The sequence below is a fragment of the Ictalurus punctatus genome, chromosome 17, assembly GCF_001660625.3.
Source record: "Ictalurus punctatus breed USDA103 chromosome 17, Coco_2.0, whole genome shotgun sequence".
In the NCBI taxonomy this organism is placed as follows: Eukaryota; Metazoa; Chordata; class Actinopteri; order Siluriformes; family Ictaluridae; genus Ictalurus; species Ictalurus punctatus.
The window spans coordinates 19,642,504-19,667,252 of NC_030432.2; the positions used below are offsets into that span (position 1 = coordinate 19,642,504).

The 24,749-nt window shown below is 37.9% G+C and overlaps 1 protein-coding gene across 2 annotated transcripts in view; it reads left to right on the forward strand.

Moving 5' to 3' along the window:
• nphs1 (NPHS1 adhesion molecule, nephrin) overlaps positions 1 to 24,749 on the forward strand; it is a 160,330-nt gene that overhangs the window by 20,292 nt on the left and 115,289 nt on the right. For both annotated transcript variants that reach the window (XM_017491282.3, XM_017491280.3), the window contains exon 4: positions 6,992 to 7,114. In XM_017491282.3, coding sequence (XP_017346771.1) covers positions 6,992 to 7,114 — 123 coding nt within the window. The remainder of the gene's footprint in view (positions 1 to 6,991; positions 7,115 to 24,749) is intronic.

Below are 24,749 nucleotides of genomic sequence, written 5' to 3' on the forward strand. Positions count from 1 at the left end.
CTGTGCAGAAGGAAAGTTTGTCAGGGAGTGCAATGTACATTCTGGGAATATGGGGGCAGACATCCTGTAGAGGCAGGGGCTGATGCCCAGGAATTGGTGGCTCCATCCACAAGTGGTGGCGTCCATATGGCGAGGTTTGGCCAAGCAGGACTGCATGTGTTCGCCTCCGAGGAAACAACACACGGCCCGCTGTGGTTTGCCCTCACTCCTCCCGCACAATTAGGGCTGGACGCCATGGTGCACATGTGACCGAGGTCACATCTGTATGCTTTTCCCCACATCGCTCTGCTCCCACAAGTTCTAGCGAGGGTTCGCCAAGACAGTCTATGTCTGCTGCTAGTAGCACCTTATTGGCCAGCTCGAATATGGTTCTCAGAGATAATATCCCTGCTAGATGGCACTCCTTGGGAGATTCCCATCTGCAGGGATCCACTGTAGACCCAGTAAACTGCACAATAGCTACAGTCCTGGAGTTCTTATAAGAACATTTCTCAGCGGGGTGGGCTCCTTCTACAGTCAGGGTTTACGTGGCCACCATTTCGGCCAGCCATGCCCCTGTTGATGGAGCCTCTGTGGGGCAACATCCTCTAACTTCGAGGTTCATGCGTGGTGTCATGCGGCTGAGGCCGATCTGCAGGCTCATCCTTGGACCTTTCTGTGGTCCTGGAAGGTCTGTCAGGGGCCCCATTTTAGCCTTTAGAGTCAGCCTCTGAGAAGCTTCTGACTCTAAAGGTAGCTCTTCTGCTGGCCCTGACATCTCTCAAGCAAGTAGGAGATCTACAAGCACTCTCTGTTGCCCCTTCCTGCCTTGACTTTGCCCCTGGATTAGTCAAGGCCTTCCTGTATCCTATGCCGGATTATATTCCTAAGGTGCCTACATCAGCTGTCCACCCTGTGGTGTTGCAGGCTTTCTGCACTCCTCCATTCGTTATTACAACCTTTATTTTGACAATAAACCTGATTTGCAATGGGGGTTGAATAATTTTGATTGCAACTGTATGTATGCATATATATCTGTGTAGATGATTGGGTACAAAACAATTTTCATTTATAATGGCATCAAAAGATTGGTTTCCTTTACAGAAATAGAGTTTGTTTCCCTTTGCTTTGCACAGTATGTATATAATTATTGATAATAGTGAAGCATTATATAAGAATACCTCAGCTACAAGCCTGAAACTTTTCTCATTCCTCTGTTTTTCAACTGTTTGAATGCTTTTCTTTTACATCCCAAAGGCAATTGATAATATCTAGTGAATGTGGTGGCCATTGTGGTACCCTGAATTCAGTGCCATGTTTGTAGATCCAACTTACAGTAACATGTATTCATTTTTACATGGTGTGTTATAGTGCTAACAGTAGTCATTAGAATGTTGATAAACTGTGGCCATAAAAGTCATCTTTCTCATTAATAAGCCATTTGCACCCACAGAACTGCCACTCACTGGATGTTTCTTTCTGTTTTTGCTCCATTTTCAATAAACTTTAGAGACTTTTTTTGTGAAAGTCCCAGGAGCTGTTTCAGTTGTCACTAGTTCAGTCTGATCCCAACAATGATTTCATGTTCAAAGCCACTTAGATCACATTTCTTGCCATTTCCTACCACAGAGGCTTGTTCTGAATAACTACTTAATTTCTTCACAATGGCTATATGGTTCTGCATGCTAAGGGAATTAATTTAGTAACAATGCAGGAACCCTTACACATAATAACTCGTAAGAAGGTGTAAGAAGTTTATTTATCTTTCTCAATGCTGTACAATTGAAACACTAGCTCAGAAAATGTTTTAATCTTGCCATTACCACAGAAGTATTATCGGAATATTACAACTCATGCAGTGACTTAGGATATAGCGATGGAAATGCAAAAGGCCTCATGGTAAAATCTAATACTATTCTTACAATTGACTGTACTTATGTAAAGTAAACCAGAAATCAGGGTATTATAAAGATTATATAGTTTATTTTAAAATGAATGAATACATAAACAATTATCCACGTATTTGTTACTTCAGCAAAAGCATTGGTATTTCACTAAGTACATTTCTCACTGACATGATTCAAGTTTCTCATTGACACAATTCTAGCTGCCATAGTTATTCTAGTTGTCTAGTTGAGTCATTCATTGACAGGATTCTCCATAATCCATTAACTAATCATCTCTCCACCATCTAGAATCAAGTATTATTTTCAATAAGTACTATAATGTAAAATACATGGAAAACCATTCATAGCACTCCTGCAAATCCTCTATAAAACATAATGCAAATAAGCATTAGGATATCCACTTACTCCAATTACATTACTTTCAGTAATACTGCTAATTATACTCATTAATATACTCAAAGGTTAGAGCGACACATCATCACATTCTATATCTATATGATATGATAATCAATATAAGCAAGGTAACGTATCGATGTCTGGGTAGCATGCATAGCATAAACATTCCTTGCTCTCAGTTGAAGCATGGCAGCATATAATATGTATACACATCTTAATTACATACTCACAATATCAGATGTACCCCAGTCTTAGAAATATGTCAGCTAGTAAAGCCTCTTTCCATGACCAGTTCTGCCACTTTTTGTCTCAGTGAGCTGTGCTGTCTGGCCTGTGGACCGTTGCACAGTAGAAGTCTGTCTTGGCCACACACACTGTGTCCTGCTCCTTGTGCTCATCTCACTCCCACACCTACCACATCTTTGCTTCCTCACAATGAATATTCCCATCTCTTTATATCTGTTACTTCAACTCATCTCATGACCATATTTAAAGTGGTTTGTACCATTTTACAGAATAAGGAAATGTCTAAGATCACCTTCCCATATTGTAAATTGTTTATTGGCTGCTGAATCATCACAGAGAAACCCCCTTCTCATCCCTGAAGTCTCTGTCTATGTTAACAAATCCATGCTCATGTCCTTCCTCCCCTCCCCCCACCTTCTTATGGTATAAACCATCCATATTCATGTCCCCTCATTTCTCCTTTTGCCATGACCATGACCTTGCTTTGTGTCAAGGTCAGACCAGGAGACAACCATGATGCTACCACCACCATATTTCACAGATGGGATAAGGTTCTTATGCTGGAATGCACTGTTTTCCTTTCTCCACATATAGCCCTTCTGATTTAAACCAAAAAATTATTTTGGTCTTATTGTAAACGGGTAGCAATGTTCTTTTTGGAGAGCAGTGGTTTTCTCCTTGCAACCCTGCCTTGCACACCATTATTGTTCAGTGTTCTTTTTATGGTAGACTCGTGGACATTAACATTAGATAATGCGAGAGATCCCTTTAGTTGCTTAGAAGCTACCCTGGGCTCCTTTGTGACCTCGTGGACTATTACAAGTCTTCATCTTGAGGTGATCTTCGTTGGTTCACTCCTGGGGAGGGTAACAATGGCCTTAAATTTTCTCCATTTGTACACAATCTCACTGTGGATTGCTGGAGTCTAAACTCTTTAGAGGTGGTTTTGTGACCTTTTCTAGCCTGATGAGCATCAACAACTCTTTTTCTGAGGTCCTCAGAAATCTCCTTGCCATGACACCGTTCCACAAACATGTTGTGAAGACTAGACTTTGATAGATCCCTGCACTTGAAATAAAACAAGGTGCTCACTCACACCTGATCATCATTCCATTGATTGAAAACACCTGACTTTAATTAAACCTTCAAATTAACTGCTAATCTTAGAAGTTCACATACTTTTGCCACTCACAGATATGTAATATTGGATCATTTTCCTCAATAAATAAATGACCAAGTATAATATATATATATATATATATATATGTATATATATATATATATATATATATATATATATATATATATATAATCTCATTTGTTTAATTGGGTTCTCTTTGTCTGCTTTTATTATTTGTGTTGAAAATGTTTGTGTGAAGTTTGAGGTAATATTTTACAGATGTATAGAAAATTCTCAAGTGTTCACAAACTTTCAAGCACCACTGTTTAATGTATCCAACCGCATTTAGTGCACCCCTATGTAAAACACAATATTTAGTTCATCCCTATGCAGATTGTGTAAACCCCATGCAGAAAATGCACCCCTATGTAGAACACAATATATAGTGCATAATAGTGTTGAACACTATATACTGTAGTGCACTTGTATGTAGAATACTATACAGTATAATGCACATATACTTGTGTAGAACATTATATAGTGCACTTGTACATTGAACACTTGTTTGTTCTAATGAAATTCCACACTCTGATAGGTGATAATGGATATTTTAGTAATACTTTCATGTAAGTGTCCTGGAGTCATTTATGGTAACATGGAGACCCATGAGCATTGTGTATTTTGCAAACAGCTCTCTGAAGCACTATCAAAAACAGTCCTAATTTAAGCATTCAAGATCCAGTTTTGAGAAATGAGCAGCTCGTTTTTGGAGCACCAAAACTGGCGCTGAATCATTGCTATACTCAGTGGCCATTAGGGTTAAATAAGGGGAAATTAAGTTTGTTGCTTGGAGGGTTACAGCACTCAATAGTCATGGTGCATGTAGCAGGTGTGGCAGGCAGTGTCTGCAAAAAGCCATCAGCAATTAAATGCAAGGTTAAATAAGGGCCACGGAAGACGCATCTGTTCTGTAGAGACCAAAGTTAGTACGTTATTCTACTTTATAAAATAGTTCATTCTGTCTTTATCTGATAATTAAACAATGCAGATATTACTTCATAACAGATTTAACAATTGCCCCATAGTAAATGGTATTGCCTTGAGGTGGTATAAATACACATGAAAGATTTTAACTAATTTCACATAGCTATAGTGATGTTCAACTTTGACAGACAGGCATACACACACACTAACATGCTCACACACACACCCCGATGAGAGAAAATGAACACGTGAAATGCTTCTTGTCAGCATTGCATGCTGGATGTCAGAGGCATAATTACTGGTCTCACATAAACACAAGCACACTCTCCCCATCATCCTCGACACAAACATCATTGCAGCATTTACTAAGTGCAACTCCAAGAGAGTGGAAAATAATTAATAATTTTAAAGTGCCTTCTTCTCCTTCTATGATAGCATTGATCCGAAAATTGCTACTGGTTGGTGTTAATTATCTTGCCAGCTTGGTTGACACCTCTTTTTTCCCAGCTGCAGTGGGTTGTCATACTAAGATACTATTTTCTGCATGTTAGTTTTCTTCTGAAGGGAAAGAGAGAGAAAAAAATGTTCAAGGCTCAAACAGCGTGCCTAGAGTTTGCAGAGGAGCCATTAATCGTCACAGAGCCGGAGCTGAGTGAACTAACCCCTTGGCGGCACAATATTCATCTTGTAAATAATATATGGATCTCACACAGTAAAAAATGGGACAACATCAAATAGAATAAAGTCTTCCTTTAGTGGCAATAATTGCTCATATTAAATGAACATCCTGTACAAATTCAGTAATGCATATTAGGAGATGCTATTTGACAAAAACTCTAGAAGGATTCCTATAAATCTAAAAAGCAAGGAATAAACACTGGGGTATGCAGTTATCAAAAAGTAATCAACAGTGGGGTGTTATTTAGTTAGTTACAGTTACATTTATATAATGCTTTTCTAGACACTCAAAGCATTTTACATAGTATGGGGTGGGGGAATCTCCTCAACCACCACTAGTGTGTAGCGTCCATCTGGATGATGCAACGGCAGCCATAGTGTGCCAGAACTCACACCACACACCAGCTATTAGTGGAGAGGAGAGAGTGATGTAGTCAATTCAGAGATGGGGATTATTAGGGGGCCCTGATAAAGAAGGGCCAATGGGGAAGTTTCGCCAAGACACCGTGATATACCCCTACTCTTCACAAGAAGTGTTCTGTATTTTAATGACCACTGAGAGTCAGGACTGTAGTTTAACATCTTATCTGAAAGACAGTGCTATTTTTACAGTATAGGCCCTTGTCCTGGGGAACCACACAGACCACAGGCTGAGCATTAATATCACTTCTAGCAGCAACCTTAGTTTACTCCAGGAGGTCTCCAACCCAGGTACTGGCCAAGCTCAACCCTGCTTAGCTTCAGTGAGAAACCAGGCAAGAACTGCAGGGAGATATGGCTCTGGCAGATATGTGGTGATGCAGTGTGGCCTGACATGAAGCAGAGTTCCTATTACCACTCCTGTTATTTTCTAATAACAGCATGCTCTGAAGTGTTTCATTCCTCTTACAGCACAGCAATTTACTAACAATTTCCGTTTTTAAAATTATCAATTAATGTCGTGTCCTACATTTTAATCATTTGAAGTTACATTTAATGTTGTGGAACGTCCTGTTATTGACCACCAAGTCCAACAAGTGAATGATTATTACTATAAAACTATAACAGATTTGAATAAGCACAATGATATAAACCAGCATGTCCCAAAGTGTTTTATTCCTCTTATACCACAACAATTGATGATTACAATGATTACAATTAAAAATGTATTAACGTATGTTTCATACTTTTTGGACATTTATAGTTATATTACTTTCATTATGGCAGATATACACAGTCATTCCTTCACCAGTATCTTTTTTCTCTCTTGAAGTTAATAATAAAAAATAATACACACCTCATCATGTACCCGAGAAAGTCCTCTGTCCTGAAGACTTCCCATGGAAGAAAACTTTTACTTCTACTGTTACAAAGTGCTGAAGCTCCTTAAATGAATATTGAATAGCCATGCTCTTACAGAAAAGTTCACCATATCAATTATTATTCATCTTTATTGAATAACAAGACATATGTTTTAGATCTTTTTATTATTAACATTAGCTCATGTGGAGCATCTGCCATACAAGTCTCTGGGCACTATAGAATAGCTTTCCTACCAATCAGATTCATGAATTCAACAGCTCGGTGGTATAGTAGCTTAATACTAAGCTTTAACTCAAATAATTATTTAATGGCATTCACAACAGGTATTTTGTGCAGGAAAAAAACTCACCCTGCACCTCTCTCTCTCATTCTCCTGAAGGGCAATACCATCTCCAGATTGAAAACGTCCGCCTGGAAGACGACTCCCCCTACGAATGCCAAGTGGGCCGTTCTGAAACTAGTCATCCCATCGTCTCGCGCACTGTGTGGATCAATGTGCAAAGTAAGCAGAACCAGCGCTCTCACTGTGTGGATGGGGGTTATGCTTGAGAAGCAACGGTCATCCTTAGCAATGACAGATAGCTCGGCCTGGACCACTAATGGTTCTGCACATATCGAAAAGGTGACACACAGCGCCAGACCTAGGCTTAACACTTTTCTTCGCAGCTACATTTGGGATCCTAATGAGGCATGGGGTGCGGGTGTCTGACGGATGGAGTGTCAGAAATGGGACTCTGTGTGTGTGTGTGTGTGTGTGTGTGTGTGTGTGTGTGTGTGTGTGTGTGTGTGTGTGTGTGTGTGTGTGTGTGTGTGTGTGTGTGTGTGTGTGTGTGTTGGGCCAAAAGGAAGTGCTGAATAAGAAACCATAAGTTTCACACACATTCAGTTTACACTCTTGTCAAATCACTGGGTTGAGGGATTGAATCCCACCCCCACTTCCTCCGGGTACCCTGGTTTCCTCCCTAGTCCATGCATTGTAGGCATTTTCAAATTGTCCAGTGTGTGAATAGGTGTGGGAATGTGTGTATGCAGCTGTGCCCTGTGATAGGTTGGTCCCCTGCCTTGTGCCATGAGTTCCCTGGGATAGGCTCCAGCAGTATGAAAATGGATGGATGGAAGGAATATGGTGAGCGAGAAAAGAAGCTCTTGCTATTTTGTTTATAGGAAATAACAGCAAAACTTGACCATTGTTACTTACGTTTGAGATTGTTGAATTTGTCAACTGTGACATCGGCATGACAAGCAACTGCTAACTTCCCACAGGAATAATAAAAGCACCAACCAGCAAACTAGCACCAGAATCCCAAAACATGCTACAAATGCTTCAATTAAATAAATTGAATGCATTTCAGGACATTTTTTATTTTTTATTTTAAATAGCTTGCTCAAAAGCCCAGCCATACCAGTACACTAGGGTATTAATATCATGCCCATGACTTCCATCAACCTTTACAAGCCCTTGGATTCAATCTGAAAGAATCAAGAGACAGTGCAAAAGTAGGTTCCCATTATATGAAATTATGCAGTCTAGATTCCAACATTAGGGATATTTGCAAGAGTCAGCACAGTTGGAGTGCAATGGCTAAGCATCACCCTGGGCAAACCACCTTCCTGATCATGGTATATTACTTTGTGCCTCATTGGCCTGAGCATGCTACAGTATTGTATTTTCATGCTCCGATGATTGCAAAGCCATAAAAAAGTTTTCACTGGAAAAAATCAGATTATGTTTATTTGTAGCTGTATCCTCCATCAGATTCTTGACGCACATTACACTTTATTCACTTTACATTTATTCGCACTTGTTAGCTTCTCGTTTTAGGTAAAACCACAACCATGCTTTAGAATTGCAGAGTGTACTTTTTATAATCACTTGTAGACCTGTGAGTGCCAATATTTTGTGCCATGGATATTCCTTTTTTTTCTCTCTCCATGTTTCCAGCCCAGAGATTCCGGACCAAAAATGTGACCCACAAGACATATGTAGCATTAACAGAGGCAGTGGGGTTGAATGAGTGAAATTGAATAAATAAATAAATAAAATGTAATTTTAATGTAATATATCTATATATCTATCTCTCTCTCTCTCTCTCTCTCTCTCTCTCTCTCTCTCTCTATATATATATATATATATATATATATATATATATATATATATGTGTGTGTGTGTGTGTGTGTGTGTGTGTGTGCTTATACTCCTTTAAAATTGAGAGTAAGCATCTCTGTGAACAAACTCACAATTACAACTGCAACTAAATGTCCATAATAACAATATATTGCACGCTGAATATAATAGGGTATTGTATAATCAATTATCAGCCTACATTGCACCATGGCTAACTGACTCACTTGGTTAACCGATGCTTCAGCTGGAAGTGGGTCACTCGTCCCTGCCCTTACTCAACTAAGCCATACTTTACCCTGCCGATTTTTCGTGCTGAGCCATGCATTTCCATGTAATTGGTGTGGAAGAACATTGCACCCTTAGCACCCCCGAGTGAAGTAAAAACACAATTTAAGTAAATTGGAATGCATGGAAAGGTTCCTAAAGTTTAGATTTAGTTTATGTGGAGAGATTAGCTAGCTACTCAAAGCAGCAGTTTTCCTCAAATTCTTCATTCATTTGGATTAAACCCTTTTAAGTCTCATGTATTGTATGTGCATGAAAACATGTTAATACATGAATGGCTTGAGTGCATTGTAGCTGAGTTACCAAGTACATTGCTTACATCAGTGAAGTAAAGAAAAGTGCGGAAAGAAGAATGCAGTCATCTATCCAGCAAACGTGTTGTTAGCCAGTCTTTCTGTAAAATTAGTCTGCAGTGGCTGTAGACCCATCTCATGAGTCATCAACTCAGCAGGAGTTGAACCTCTTCTTATGGTTTTAGCTATACTCACCTCATTTTATTGGATATAAGTTGACCACAGGCCACATTAGCAGAACATTATTTGTTCATTCATCTACAGTAATTGCTTTTTCCTGTTCAGGGTCACAGAGGATCCAGAGCCTATCCCAGGAACACTGGGTGTGATGGGTGTGAATACACCCTTGATGGGACATCACACCTAAGGCAATTTAGTGTAGCCAATCCACCAACCAGCATGGTTTTAGTAGGTGGGAGGAAACCAGAGAACCTGAGAAAAACCCATGCAGACATGCACAGAATGTGAAACTCCACACAAACATTAACCGAAGATTTATCAAAACTTCTAATGCATTTGTTGTTTACTTACTTGCTCTTAATTGCTCAATAGTGTCTTAGTGGAAAGAAAGAAAATTTAAACAGAGTTAGAACTTATAGAGTTAGAGCTAGAAATAGAGTTTTTATTGATTTGCATCAACAACAAACAAGCAGTTTAATATTTAGGTGAATATGACCTATGGACATCTTTTAAGTTCAGTCATTTAATTCATGCTGCTGGACAATGTACACTTGCCATTTCATTTAGTACATCTCCCCTGTAGCAAGACCCACAGACCATTTAAAAAGGTAACTCCAACATAAAGGTTAGATTGTAGGTATACAGCCCAACTGTTTCTATGCTCAATAATTTAGCTCTGCTTTACCCAACCAACATGTCATTACCCTGTCAGTGGCATTGTTCTGCTGAGAATGATCCACCACCCAAATAATATCTGGTCCTATGCTTGTCTTTTTATATTAATGGATGCAGACTGGGGGGTGGGGGGTGGGGTCTCAATTATATTCCACATGCAACCTTTTCCGGATCCAGTTACCCAATCATTCAATCATGTGGCAGCAGCACAGTGCATAAAATCCTGTAGGTACAGGTAAAGAGTTTCAGATAATATTCACATTAAACATCAGTATGGAGGAAAACGTGAAGTTTTCCACTTAACTGTGGCATGGTTGTTAGTACCAGATAGGCTGGTTTGACTATTTCAGAAACTACCTGGGATTTTCACACACAACAGTCTCTAGAGTTTCCAATGAATGGTGCAAACAAACAAACAAACAAACAAATCCTGTCAGCTGTGATGGTCCTATGAGAGTCTGCACCTTGTTGATAAGAGAGCTCAGAGCAAATTGGCCAGATTAGTTCGAGCTTCCAGGAAGGATATAGTAACTCATATACAGTAATCACTCTTTACAACCATGGTGAGCAGAAAAGCATCCCAATATGCACAAAACATCAAACCTTGAGGTGGATGGGCTACAACAGCAGAAGACCACATCAGGTCAGTTTTTCTAAGACCCTGAGTTGACTAATGCTAGCCAGTGAGCTACATATACTGCTTGTCAAATGGTGTTATAGTAACTATATGTTTAATGACTTATTAATTATGCTAGTGTTTTAATTAACAAAGAAGATGTTAAGAATTAGTTCTAGAGTTAAGCTGCAACTTGGGTGTATTCGTAAATGTATTCCATCAGTTATAGGTAGAAATGTATTACTTATTCCTTTTATGGAAGTCTGGTCTGGTGAATAATAGGCCGGGGTGGCTGGTTTAAATAAAGTAGCAGGTCTAAGACCCACACTGACTTTTAAAAATAAAATAACATCAATACAAGGTTTAATTCTTCAAAATCCACATATTATTAAATTATTTTATGTTACAAAGGTTTTAAAGTGGATTGTTTTGGATTTTTGTGGAACCAAGTGCATTAGAACCACCAATGGCATAAAAAAATTAATAAAAATACACAGAATTGTAAGAAGTAGAATCTGGCGCTGATTTATTTTTAACCCACACTGCAGATTCATGCAGTCAATCAAAGACTATGTTTACATCCATTTCAATATTCCGATACTAATAACAATTTGGCAATATTCAAATTAGAACGGAGTCATGTAAATGCCGCAATCCGATTGGCCGATTCAGATTAAGACAATATTCTGATTCCCCAAATTGTGATTCCCACCCTTGGAATATGCCTGTTTTAATCATAATGTGTTGTATTTTACACTTTATTCAGAAAATCCACTGAAAATAGATATACTGTATGCACATGCTCAGTCCTCATGGAATTGTAGGTGCTAACAGATGCTTAGCTGTATAGCAACTCAGGCATACTTACAACAACTGTATATTCAAGAATATTCCAATGGCTGTATACATTTAAACATCTTATTTGGAACGTGCCTGCAACCCGAATATAGACCTTAAACAGAATTTGATGTAAACATGTAAACGTAGTCAGTGACAATCATGAATCACCTGACACTCCCTCTAGATTCGATCTCCATTTTGGCTGATATTTTTCAGCTTTCTTTGCTGATACATTTTTCAATGTCTTAGCAGTGATTGAGAAGTTCCCTTTGATTAGCCAAATTCAGTTTTCAGAGGAAACTCGGCAGGAGTCCAGTACTGCATAACAGACTCGTGACATTTAAAAAAAAAAATGAAATAACAAATCTGTCTAAAAGTGTGTGTGTGTGGCAGTGTATAATAATTTGCCTGACATCATTCTTATTATGCCATTAATGAGACCTCATCATTATCAAGCATTGCTCATTAAAGCTATTGATAGATATTAGATCTTAGTCCACACGTTTTATAACATAACCAGCTGTCACTGGGAATATCATCAAAATAAGATACCCTAGTAGGCAGATGTCTCAGATTCCAGCTCAAAAATGTTCTCTCTAGACAACTGTCTTCTGTGTAGGTAGTGAAGACACATTAAATAGTTCACAATTACAACACCCTGCCTGTTGAATATTTCAGTATTTTGTATAATCAATTACTAACACATGCCTGCTGCCAACTGAGGTCAGGGACGTGCTAAAACTTAACTCCGACCAACACAGAGAATTCACAAGCAGCAGGCTGGCATCAGACCATACAATTTCACCCTGAAGAAAAGATACATGTGCAAATATTCTCTCTCTCTATTTCTCTCATTTCTCTTCCTTGTGTCTCTCACTCCCCCTCCCTCTCTCACTGCTGCGATGGGAGCCGACCCATATGGCTCAGGCAGGGGGCATTAAAAGCCTGTTTTCTTCTTCTGTCATCCACCATTCACCTCTTGCGTCGTCTGCTCCGCTAGAGACTGGAACAAGTGTGCGTTTGAAAGAAGGGTGCACGGGGGAGGGTTTGCTGTGACGACTCTGGTGGCTTTCTTTCTTTTTTAGCCTGGGAATGGAGCAGGTTTTACTGACAATGGCAAGAGAGTAAGGGATGAAGAGAATCTCACTCATGCAGGCACCTGCACCAGTAATACAGCTTACACATTTATCACTCTCCACTGACACATTTGCAAGAATGTGTGTGAAGACCTGCTTTATCACACGCCTTTGCCAACTGAAATTCACAAGACGTTCCCTGAAATAGTTGCTATATGATATCTCTCAGGTGATAACAAATCCAAATACAGAGCAGTCATAAGAAGTGCTCATGCTTCAATAAAATTATTTTCTCTGCTTTATCCTTATTTTTTTAAATTCAATTCAACTGAACCAGTACATTTCTTAAGGTTTCTGATTTATATGCTATATTTCAATTGTCAACTTCTGTTAAAACAGTATTGGTATCTATCTGGCAATAAAACCCACATAAAAGTAGGGTTGGAGTCAGTGTCTATGGAGTTTGGTCTATATGAGTCTGTAATTCTATTAAATATTACCTTGGTGTGTGTGACTGCTGGGGAGACCCCTTTTCATGGTGAAATGTTGACATTATATACTCTATATGATTTTTCAAACTACACACTTTCCTGAATGTTGCTTTTTTGCATGCATCTCAACCACATTTAATAAGGCAACACACTGTATGGAGGTCATGGACGGTGTGAGTCATGAATTACAGTATTATTAAGAAATGTTATTAAACATTAAGTCCAACTTGTACAAAGACTTGAATAGCACTAAAATGGGTCTTAAACTTCCTTCCTGATGTGGGTTGAGTGACTGCATGTAGTATATCAATATTATATCTTAGGGAGTTTTTCCTTGCCACCATCACCACCGGCTTGCTTATTAGGGATAAATTCACACATTTAAAATATGTATCCTGTGTTTATGTTTCTGTAAAGCTGCTTGAGACAATGTCCATAGTTAAAAGTGCTATACAAATAAAACTGAATTGAATTGAATATCAACCAAATGTGTATTGATGCATTTTTAATGTGGACATAAATCCCAATATATTATCAAGATGCATGAAATGAACACAATATACCGTATCATATATCACTATTAAACCACTGTTGATTATTTGGATCTTTTTATGGACTAGGTTTAAACAGCTCTGTGTGTAGATTATTTCATTTTTAATAATGAAACACGTATATAAGTAGTTTCTGTACATCGGATATATCTGTATGTGGCTGTGCCAAAAGTCTCACACAGATGGGGATTTGATTATATTACGAATATATTATGTACCATCGACGACCGCTAAAAGAGCCGCACATCGTTAACTTGTACATCATCTGTTGTGAGAAACAATTTGTACAGCTGAATATTATGCTGCTAAACAGAATAATACCAATATTGAGGTAGCACTCGGTTTTATCCATTTGTGCTGATTTCCCAGTTGTTTTGCACCATAACTTCTCGTTCTCCACACCACCATTCCTTTCAGACTTGGGCATGGGAGCGCCTGCTTTAAATCTACCTTCGCAAATCTAATACAAACGGCATAATGTCTTTAGTGAGGGGAGTGAGGAGGCAAGAAAAGGGAGAGAAACGGAGAGTAAAGGATGAGGCAGGACCTTAATTGGATTCCCAGTGTCCATGTGATATGTTTTATAATGGGCTAATTCAAGATGAATCACCCCGTGCAGGTTAGCGGCTAAGAGCAAGGCCACTGCGTCAATAGCCAGCTCCACAGGCGCTACACAGAGGCGTTGTGAAGAGGAGTGGGCCTCGTCAGAACCATTTAACAAAGTGTGTCGTTAGCCCTTGTATGTTGTATTTTTTTGCTTTGTTTTGTTTTCTTCTTGTCACTGATATGCTACTGCAGCAACCACTAGATCAAGTGAGCCTTCATAATTCAAAACAGCACAGCCTCTACTTGTACACAGCTTAAATAGCCATGCTAGCAAACAGCCAGTGCAGAGTTCATTAGCCTTTTTACAGTCTCTTTATCAGGCTCTTATGCCTGTGGCTCTTTATCAGGCTCTTATGCCTGCTTCCTATGAAATAGTACCACACCAAATTCATGTTCCCAAGTCGCACGTTACTTTCTTGGCCTTCAGGTTGCTGCTTTGCAATCATTATTAAGCTATCAGCTATTCAGCAGCTGCAACAGCATACCTTGAAATTAAGCTCCAGAAATGGCCAGATGAGACATCAGTTAAACACAGTTATACCGGGTTAGGTGCTGGATAGTTGCTAATATGAAGCTAGTTTGACTAAATTAACTAAAATACACCACATGCATTAACCACTACTTAGCATGTTTTTGCTGAATAATCCATAACTTTGTTTAATACCACTGTTACCACATGGTTAGCTATGCATTATCAAGTTTACTAGACTCACTAAACTAGCTTAAGCTTAGCGATCTAGCATTCTCAAGCGTAGATGTTTTGAGACAGTGCTGCAAAGTGTGATTCCAAACACTCATGTCACGTGACAACAGCTAAATAAAGCTTCGGCATGTTTCACAAGTGTTTTGACAGGTGGCATATACATGCAGAATCTGTGTTTGATTGACAGGGTCGGGAATAAACCACTCCAACACACATCTGTCTCCCACAAAGTTTAAAAGTGGAATTAACGCATCTTCACCTTGTGAAGGTTCTTGTTAGAGGACTTTTTTGGAAAGCTGGAGATTTTTTAAAAACTATATATATATATATATATAAAAGAAGGAGGTCCTTCGACAGCAAAGCAATTAATATTTTTGTATAAAAATCTTAATATGACCTGATCATGGCAGGGCTATAAATAAGCATGATTTCACACATACTTCAGATACTGGTCACGTATGAGGGTGCTTCCCACAGCGTGAAGCTAACGAAATGTTGAGTTCCCTTTGAAAGGGGAGCAGAAGTGTTTATCCAGGGACAGAAGCTTGAGGTAGTAAATGAACTTAAATACTTAGGAATAATAATAGATTCTCAGCTTGCTTTTAAAGAAAAAACGTGAAGAAAGTTGTTAAGACAGTGAAATTAAATTTAGCTAATTTTACATTTATCAGAAACAGCTTGACTAAAGAGGCAGCAGTGTTATTTATAAGTTCCATGATTTTTTACATTTTTTTTTTATATATATATATATATATATATATCACATACTGTATGGCTACAAATATGTAAGTCTATTTTAAAAACCGGTTGAGCAAGCTCTTAAGGTTTTAGATAAAAAGCCAAATAGTTTTCATCATAGTAGTGTTTTAACTAAGTATTCTTCATAAATTCAATTTAATAGATTTGCTGATTTAGTACTTGTCTTTAAGATTTTAAATTGTTATATATATATATATATATATATATATATATATATATATATATATATATATATATATATATATATATAAAAATAAAATCTCAATTGTAACATACCATTGAGAAGATGTACCTTTGGCCAGTTATCATTTGTTTTATGGAGGAATATACTTCCAACAAAACTAAAAGAATTAAACCATATGATAAGTCGTTGTGGCTTCTCTAGAAAGTTGAAAATGTGGTTGCTGTCTAATCAAAAGTGTGAGCATTTGTAGAGCTTCTGGTATGCTACTTTTTATTTGTGCAATGAAAATTTTGTTTGTTTGTTTTCTATTTGGTTATTATATCATCAACCTGCCTACGGACTATGGATGAAAATGAGCTAATTTGGCTAAATCTGGCACATGTTAAATTTCTTTTGTATTATTAATGTGTATTGTCCTAGAGTTTAAATAAATAAATAACCATGTTAAGTCCTTTGTGCAAAAGGTCAGACTTTCCATGAGTCTTATCCCTTCCTTTAAAACATGTGATCAGACAACAATCTGAAGGATTTGATCGATCATCAGGTTTTACACTGGCTTGTGAAGTCCATACCAGCTCGAGAGCACACCGTCATTAAAGCAAAACAGGGACATACAAAGTACTATGAAATTCTACAATACATCTAAATATTTTGAAGATTTTACTTTTCACTCAAGTTGTTGCTGATAATCTGATTTGTAATGAAAATTACAACAGAGTGGAAAAGAGGAGCATTTTTACTAGCTGTCTCATTTTTCAACCCCACTCTTGCATAAATACATATGAAATATAATGTGTATATATTATTCAAAGTTTCACCTGTGGTATGAATCCTACAGTTTACGAAACAGTGTTCTAAAATCATGCCTGTACAAAATTCTAAATTGGGTCTTAACAACTACTAGTATTACATGCCATAGACCTGACGGGATTACCACCTGTGAGATCATACCCATTTTTAATGACATCACACCAGTAAAGTAGTTTGGGTTGGATCATGTGATCTCAAAGCAATATGTTAGTAGTATTAGTTACAGTTACATTTATATAGCGCTTTTGTAGATACTCAAAGCACTTTACATAGTATGGGGAGGGGGTCTCCTCAACAACCACTAGTGTGCCAGAATGCCCAGAGAGAGATGAAAACAATTCAGAGATGGGGATAGGGAGCCCTTATAGAGAAGGGCCAATGGGGGAATTTTGCCAGGACACCGGGGTATACTCCTACTCTTTTACTATTAGTGTCATGGGATTTTCAAAGACCACAGTTTAACATCTCATCTGAAAGATGGTGCATTAGGCCCCACACAGACCACAGGGTGAGCACCCCCTGCTGGCCTCACTAATACCACTTCCAGCAGCAACTTTAGTTTTCCCCAGGAGATCGCCCATCCAGGAACTGGCCAGGCTCAGCTGAATCTTGTCTCCACCCTGTGTGCGCGGAGCTTGGAGGTTCTCTCCCTGCTTTGTTTTTTTCTCCGGGTTCTCCGGCTACCTCCCCTAGTCCAATGAGCTGATTGGCATTTTCAAATTGTCCTTAGTGTGTGTGTGTGTGTGTGTGTGTGTGTGTGTGTGTGTGTGTGTGTGTGTGTGTGTGTGTGTGTGTGTGTGTGTGTGTGTGTGTGTGTGTGTGTGTGTGTGTGTGTGTGTGTGTTTGTGTGTGTGTGTGTGTGTGTGATTGTGCACTGCGATGGGTGGGCACCATGTCCTGGATGTCCCCCACCTTGTGGCCCAAGGCTCTAGGCTCCCCTGTGACCCTGTGTAGGATAAGCACTAAGGAAAATGAATGGATGTGTCCTCATGACAGGATATGACTTCTTTGAAAGGGTTTACTTACAGACTGGAAAATATCAAGAGCTTTAAGGATTTGCCCTGCAATAATCCTGGAATCTAGTTGAATCTTATTGGTGTAAACAGAGCCATGCTTCCCCAAGGCCAGTCTTGTTTGTTCTAGTTCTGCTGGAGTATCTTTACATAAACCTCCTTTAGTCTATTTTGCTGGTTATTTCAGACCGAATGTGACAGCAACGGAGGCCCAGCTGCTGCATTCAGACACTTAATTCCCAGCAGTTTTGTATCTGTGCATTAGCCATAGTAGACAACAGACATGCTCAATCGTTTATCAGTTGTCAGACAGGCTTAGTCAATTCAGCTTCTTGTTCCTTTGAATAAAAATGTTTGTCCTTGCAATGTGCTGGAAGAAATCCGGGGAATGAGAGAATGAAGATAGAGGGAGGACATTGCTATCAGTCCTCTGTTCTCATCTACACCTGCTCCTCTTTCATTCTTGGAAGAGTGATGAGAGGAGTGTCGTGGAGAGAGGGACAAGAGTAGAGAAGAGGAGATAACATGAAGGCGGTGGGGGGAGAGAGGGAATGAGCAAAAAGGAGAGGACAAAGGGGCGGACGAAAGGGAATGCTTCAATAGCTTTCAGCTTCAAAGCCTGCACCTAAGCCCCCACCCATGATGGCTGTATGGGTGTGCATGCTCATATGTATCTGTGTGTGTGTGTGTGTGTGTGTGTGTGTGTGTGTGTGTGTGTGTGTGTGTGTAGGTGTGTGCGTAGGTGTATGTGTAGGTGTGTGTGAAGGTGGGCCTGTGGTTTGCTGTTTGTGGGGATGAGAGTTGACAGGAAAAATTTGGATGGTCCCCATGAAGACAAGAGGTTTTGTGTCATTGGGAATTAAAAAAATAAAATAAAGTTAAAATAGCAAAAATGATTGCTTTGGGGTGCTACAGTTAAGGTTTATTTTACTGGGCTTAGCATTATTATTAGAATTAGTGAGAAGAGGGCTAGGTTTATTTTATTTATGTGAGATTAAAACATATTAGCATTAAATATATTGAGGTTAGGGTTACTGAGGTTAAAGCTACAATTACAGAGGTTAAGATTAGAGTTACTGAGGTTAAAGTTTGCATTACTGAGGTTAGGTTTAAGCTTATTGAGGTTAGGGTTACTGAGATTAGGTTTAGGGTTACTGAGGTTAAGGTTAGGGTTACTGAGGATAGGGTTACTGAGATTAAAGTTAGAGTTACTGAGGTTAGACTTACAGGGCGCTACAGTGCGACCATTTCACTTGCATTTGCGACTGAAATGTACTTTGTGCGACTGTGAATAAATATTTACTTCGTAGTTATGTAATACAATCGGAATAAAAACTACAGGAAGTCCAAAATGCATCTACACCGCACAACAGTTACTTTCACACTGCTTTTCATCTCCTCAGTCAACCGAACAAGTGTGCAAATACTGCAAAGAAATCATTATGATGAAAAGAGTAATATTGAACATCATCTGCTTCTCTCAACTTCCCGATATCACAAACCGCCATCTTTTATTGATCTCGCAAAATGACCTGAACCTGCGACCTGCTCGTGTAGACACAGCAGTAAATTAATAATAATGCTAACGCAACAAGGTGGGTTTAATTCAAACTTATTTATTAAATAATTCCTCACCATTCATAATCAAGATTAGCAACTGTTCAGTCTATGAACATACGGTATACAACAAACATACACTGCATACTCTCCTTCACTAACTCTAATAGCGCATTCACTTTATTTAAACTCACGATTGCCAGATATCAGTAGAAAAGTCAACTCCAGTTCCCATGTTTTGATTTTATCCCCCAAAATACACAATATTATCAGCAGACATGGCAACACTGGCAACCCATCTAAAACTTATAAACAAACAAACAAACAAAACTAATAAAATGTAAAGACATTAAATGTGCTTAGTTATAAATAAATCATTTGATATAAAAAATAGATATTATAATAACTTCATAAAATATAAATAAAATGAGAAATTAAATGATGTTTAATTACTGTGGGATGCATTTAATATCAATTTGACATTAAGCTTAGTTCACTATTTCCTTGGAAAGCTATTAGCCTTTTTCCTAATATGGATCATGCTTGTGTTAGTCTACTTTTAATTAGGACTCTTTAATGTTTAAGATATTTAAAAATAAATATTTCATGCTTGTTAATTTATCAATTAACTAACAGTATCTCCCATTGCTATTATTTTTATATTATTATTATATTATTACTATATTATAATTATATTATATTATTTGAATTCAATTAACAGTGACCATGAGCAGAGAGCTTACATTTAACTGTTTATGACAGACCTCCTGATTAAAGCTTAAACAAAAAAAAGAGATTGGTATCTGAATCGGTATCAGCTGTAAAAATCCTGATCGGTGCATACCTAATGAACACCATTAAACTAAATTGCTTTGTCTCTTGTGTGGAATGATGACAAAACTGTTTGTAAGCTCTGTAATCTCTAAACTGCTAAAATAGTACACCGGAAGTGAGCAGCAGTGAAGCGGGAGTTTCAACGTATGGTCAATTTTTTTTTGAAATGTTGAAAGATTCAAATGAAGATGAGTTCACAAAAAAAGTATATATTGAACAAAAAATATATATTTGTAAAGTAGTGTATTTCATATACAGATGTTAATTTATATATATATATATATATATATATATATATATATATATATATATATATATATATATATATATATATAAAAAGTTGATATTCTATATTACCAGTTTGATGTCAGTGATGAAGTAGAAATGCTTTTGTTTGTGGTGAGTGAATGTGAGACTAACAGGAGGTGTTTTTTTTTTTTTTTTGAATTCAGTCAGTTAATTCTATTAATAGGAATTAATAACATTCAATAAGTGAAGAAATCCTACTTTAATCTTCAGAATTTAGTTCATGTGTTCATGTTAATTAGAGTAATGTGTTTTCTGTTTATGAGACAAGTTAAGGTGAAACAACTTGTTGAAATGGAGAGAATAAAGTTTTTATTTGCATTTCTTTCAGAATTGTGGAGTTAATCATTATTAATTTAAAAGAAGGCATAAAAGGCAGAACTATCGGTATCAGTATCGGCTGATATCACTCTGGATAATCGGTTATCGTATTGGCTGAGAAATTTAGTAACAACTCTAGTAACAACCCTTTGGCAGATGTCAGAGCTTGGTAGGAGTCTATTTATTATCGTTCAGTGAAGTTTCACCTACTCTTCCTGGAGGAATGCTTCTAGTTCTGAGATATGTTTGGACTGTCTTGGATACACAGCATGTTTAAGATCTATCTACATATCTTCAGTGGTGTTTAAGTTAGTTGACTGTCATTTCGGGAATTTGCTTTGGCCAGCATATGAACAGTTATATTTGAGAGTTTTCTTGGTCTGTCAGATCTTGCACAGTTCCCCTTAACTGCCATTTATTAACAGCATTTTCTGACAGTGGAAATTGTAAGTTGGAACTGCTTTGATATCTTCCATGTGCTTTCATGTGCTTATAGGCATCAACTAACATCATTGTCAGATCCTCAGTTAGGAGTATTTATGCTCTATTTTGAGTATTTATGCACTACTGCCCATTTTTGTATGAACACCCACTGTTTCCCATACCACCTCCCTGTGTGTTTCTTATATTTATTAAAGTATTTGTTGCACTTTAATTGCCCCTTGGGTCTAAAAGAAACATTATTTCTTCTCACTGTTTACTGCACAATGTATATGGCTGTGATGACAATAAGGATCCACTTGTACTTGAACTTGAGTTAGCTGCTTAGAGGGTCCAATGGTTCATGAATGTTAGCACAAAGTATATTATATCCTTGTATTCTACTGCATTACTGTAACAGTCTTTTGTATACAGTCTTCTCCAAAAGTATTGAAACAGCAAGCCAATTCTTTTTTCTTCCGTTTTTTCATATAGATAGAAAATCATATTTTGTCTGCCATTAAACAGATAAACACATCTAAATTAATCAGGAGGAACTTCATCATGCAGCAAGACAGTGACCCAAAACACACTGCCAATTGAACAAAGGACTTCATCAGGGGGAAAATGGAAGGTTTTAGACTGGCCAAGTCAATCATCAGACCTTAATTCAAGTGAACAGCATTTCACCTTCTGAAGAGGAGACTGAATGGAGAAACATCTGAAAACAAACAACAACTGAAAGTAGCTGCAGTATAAGCCTGGAAAAGCATCACAAAAGAAGAATGCAACAGTTTGGTGATGTCAGTTGGTCACCAACTTGATGCAGTTTTTAGGTGGTCTGCTACCAAAGGTGTCATGATTTAAGTTGTATAACAGTTCTAGGTATAAATATGAGGAAGTGAAAGCTGAAATTCTGATCTATTGTCTTCATATTTTGATCTCAAACCCAAATGTTTTCAGTGTGTAGCAAAAACAAAATAATTGGCCCTGCTGTTCTAATACTTTTGTAGGGGACTGTTCTTGGATACACTGTATAATTGGATACTGAAAATTTGTACTTCTGGCTTCCTTATTAGAAATCTAAATGTACATCCTGATTTCTTTAAAGCTGCAGTTACAATGACAAAATTGAACTGAATATTTGCTTGCCCAACCCTATACACAAGTGTGTGTGTGTGTGTGTGTGTGTGTGTGTGTGTGTGTGTGTGTGTGTGTGTGTGTGTCAGGCTGTCTCATCAGGCTGAGTTGTTGGTCTATGCTGACAGCTGTCTGTTTGGATCTCTCCATTCTTTCTTCGTTAAACAGTAGACACAGACCTCCCAGACCCCCTGCCTAGAGTGTGTGTGTGTGTGTGTGTGGGGGGGGGGGGGGGGGGGGTGTTACACTCTGTGTAAACTGTAGGGAAAAAAATCAGGAACAGCTAGACCAGTCAGTCTCACCAAAATCTTTTCTAGAACTGTCTGTTCTTAAAATAAACAGTAAAAAGGAATTTATAAAAACCTTCACCTAAACACTGTAATGTTATAATGTTATAAAGATGAGCTTATGGAATCCCTTTTATGCCTTAGAGCAGTTTGTCCCCTTGTGCTCAGGCAGAATTATATCAGACAGCTGGATGTTACATGTGCAATAATGCAATTCCACCTAGTGTGAATTTTCCATGGGCCAGTACACTGTTGCCGCTGTTCCACCGGGGCTGGTGGCGGGGCCGGAGCCGGTGCTTGGCCAGAGGGTGGGACTCACTCAGAACTCGTGTTTCCACTGACAAGCGAACTGAACACACTACAATGTGGAAGTTACACAACAGACACAAACACGGCGCCATACACAGCAAATGTCAAATCTCTGTTTTCAGTTTTACAAACTTACTTCACTTTCGGCCATTTGGTTCGTTTGGGACTGCAAGGAGTTAGTGCAGCTTCTCGTAAGGCGAGACAATGGGCATAGAGAAAAGTAAGAATATGTAAATATTTTATATATTTTACCTCTAATGTTACGATGAGCTTACCCGAGGTAGCTCAGTTCAGCTAAATTAGCTATTGTTGTATGCTGTAGTAATAATAATAATAATAATAATATTAATAATAATAATAATAATAATAATAATTACATTGAAAGTAATTAAATTTTCAATAGTTAATTTTTTTACAGCTAGCTCTCCAGATTAGGGCAAAATGCTTGGCTGTTGTGTGGGCATATCCTTGAGCGCACCACTGCTGGGATACCATCGTTCCTGGATTTAATCTGACACGTTTTATCCTTAATTATTGCACTATTTCAGCGGGCAGGATGAACAATGTTCTTAATATACTAATTGGTATTCATAATAGTCATTTTGTTATATGGGCACTGGCCCAGGGTTTTTTGTGTGGAAAAGTGCAGCCCGGTTCGAGATTGGGCTCCAGCTCTGGCTCCAGCTCCGGTGGAAAAGGGCTATGTCAATGCATAGCTCGAGTTGCACTTAAATGGTAAAAAAAAATAAAAATGTTACTTGTAACTTGACTTGGATTCGTGAACAACTGATTCGAGACTTGACTTGGACTTGAATACAGGACTTGAAGACCGAGAAAAACACGTCATTTTGGTTTGGCATTCCTGATTACGTCCTCTCTTTACTATTCCACATAACAGCATCAAACACCACACTTTTCTATTCATTCCTCATTCATTCACTCCCTATCAGTATGTGCTAAAGCAGCAAATATCACAATTCATCTCTAAACACACCAAGCCAGCATTTATTACATACACTCGTGATGCATCAGAAAGGGTGTGTTTATCACCCATTGGAAAAGTACTATTATATAAATGAACAACAAACAATAAAAATATAGCCAAGTCTTACCTTATGATAATCTTCCTCTCATTTCATTTGAAAAGCAATCATAAATCAGTTATAAATCACCCTCTGAAGGGCACTTTGAAGCAGAGTAATCAAGCTAGTTATGCTGTAAGTTTGCTTCAAATTCAATTTGTAAAAATTGGATCAAATGTAATAGTTTTAAAGTAATAGTTTTTTTTTTATTGTGTATGAAAAATGTAATTAATGTAAAATTAAGTAAAACCTTGTGTGCTTTATTATACAATTTTGAATAAATGAACAAGACATTCTGTAGAAGTAATCAATTTTAATATTTCAATTACAGTAATTGGACTTGGACTCCACCTCAGGGACTTGAGACTTGACTTGGACTTGGAACTTGTCAGGAACTTGTCAACATGTCTGTTTTTAGGAGCCAAAAATGGTTAGCCTACAGCACACAGTTACTATAGTATACAATTAACTTTTGGTTATCTAATATTTTACATGCCAGGCTTTATATTAGGTTTGTAACTATACTAGCTTATACCACAACCTGGTGTAACCAACATGGGCCTGTAAATCTATATATCTCCTTTAACTAGTTAAACACAAATTATATACGTGTATTAATCAGAAAAGTGGTTGTTTGATTTGCATGTTACATGCCATGCATCACGTTAGCTATT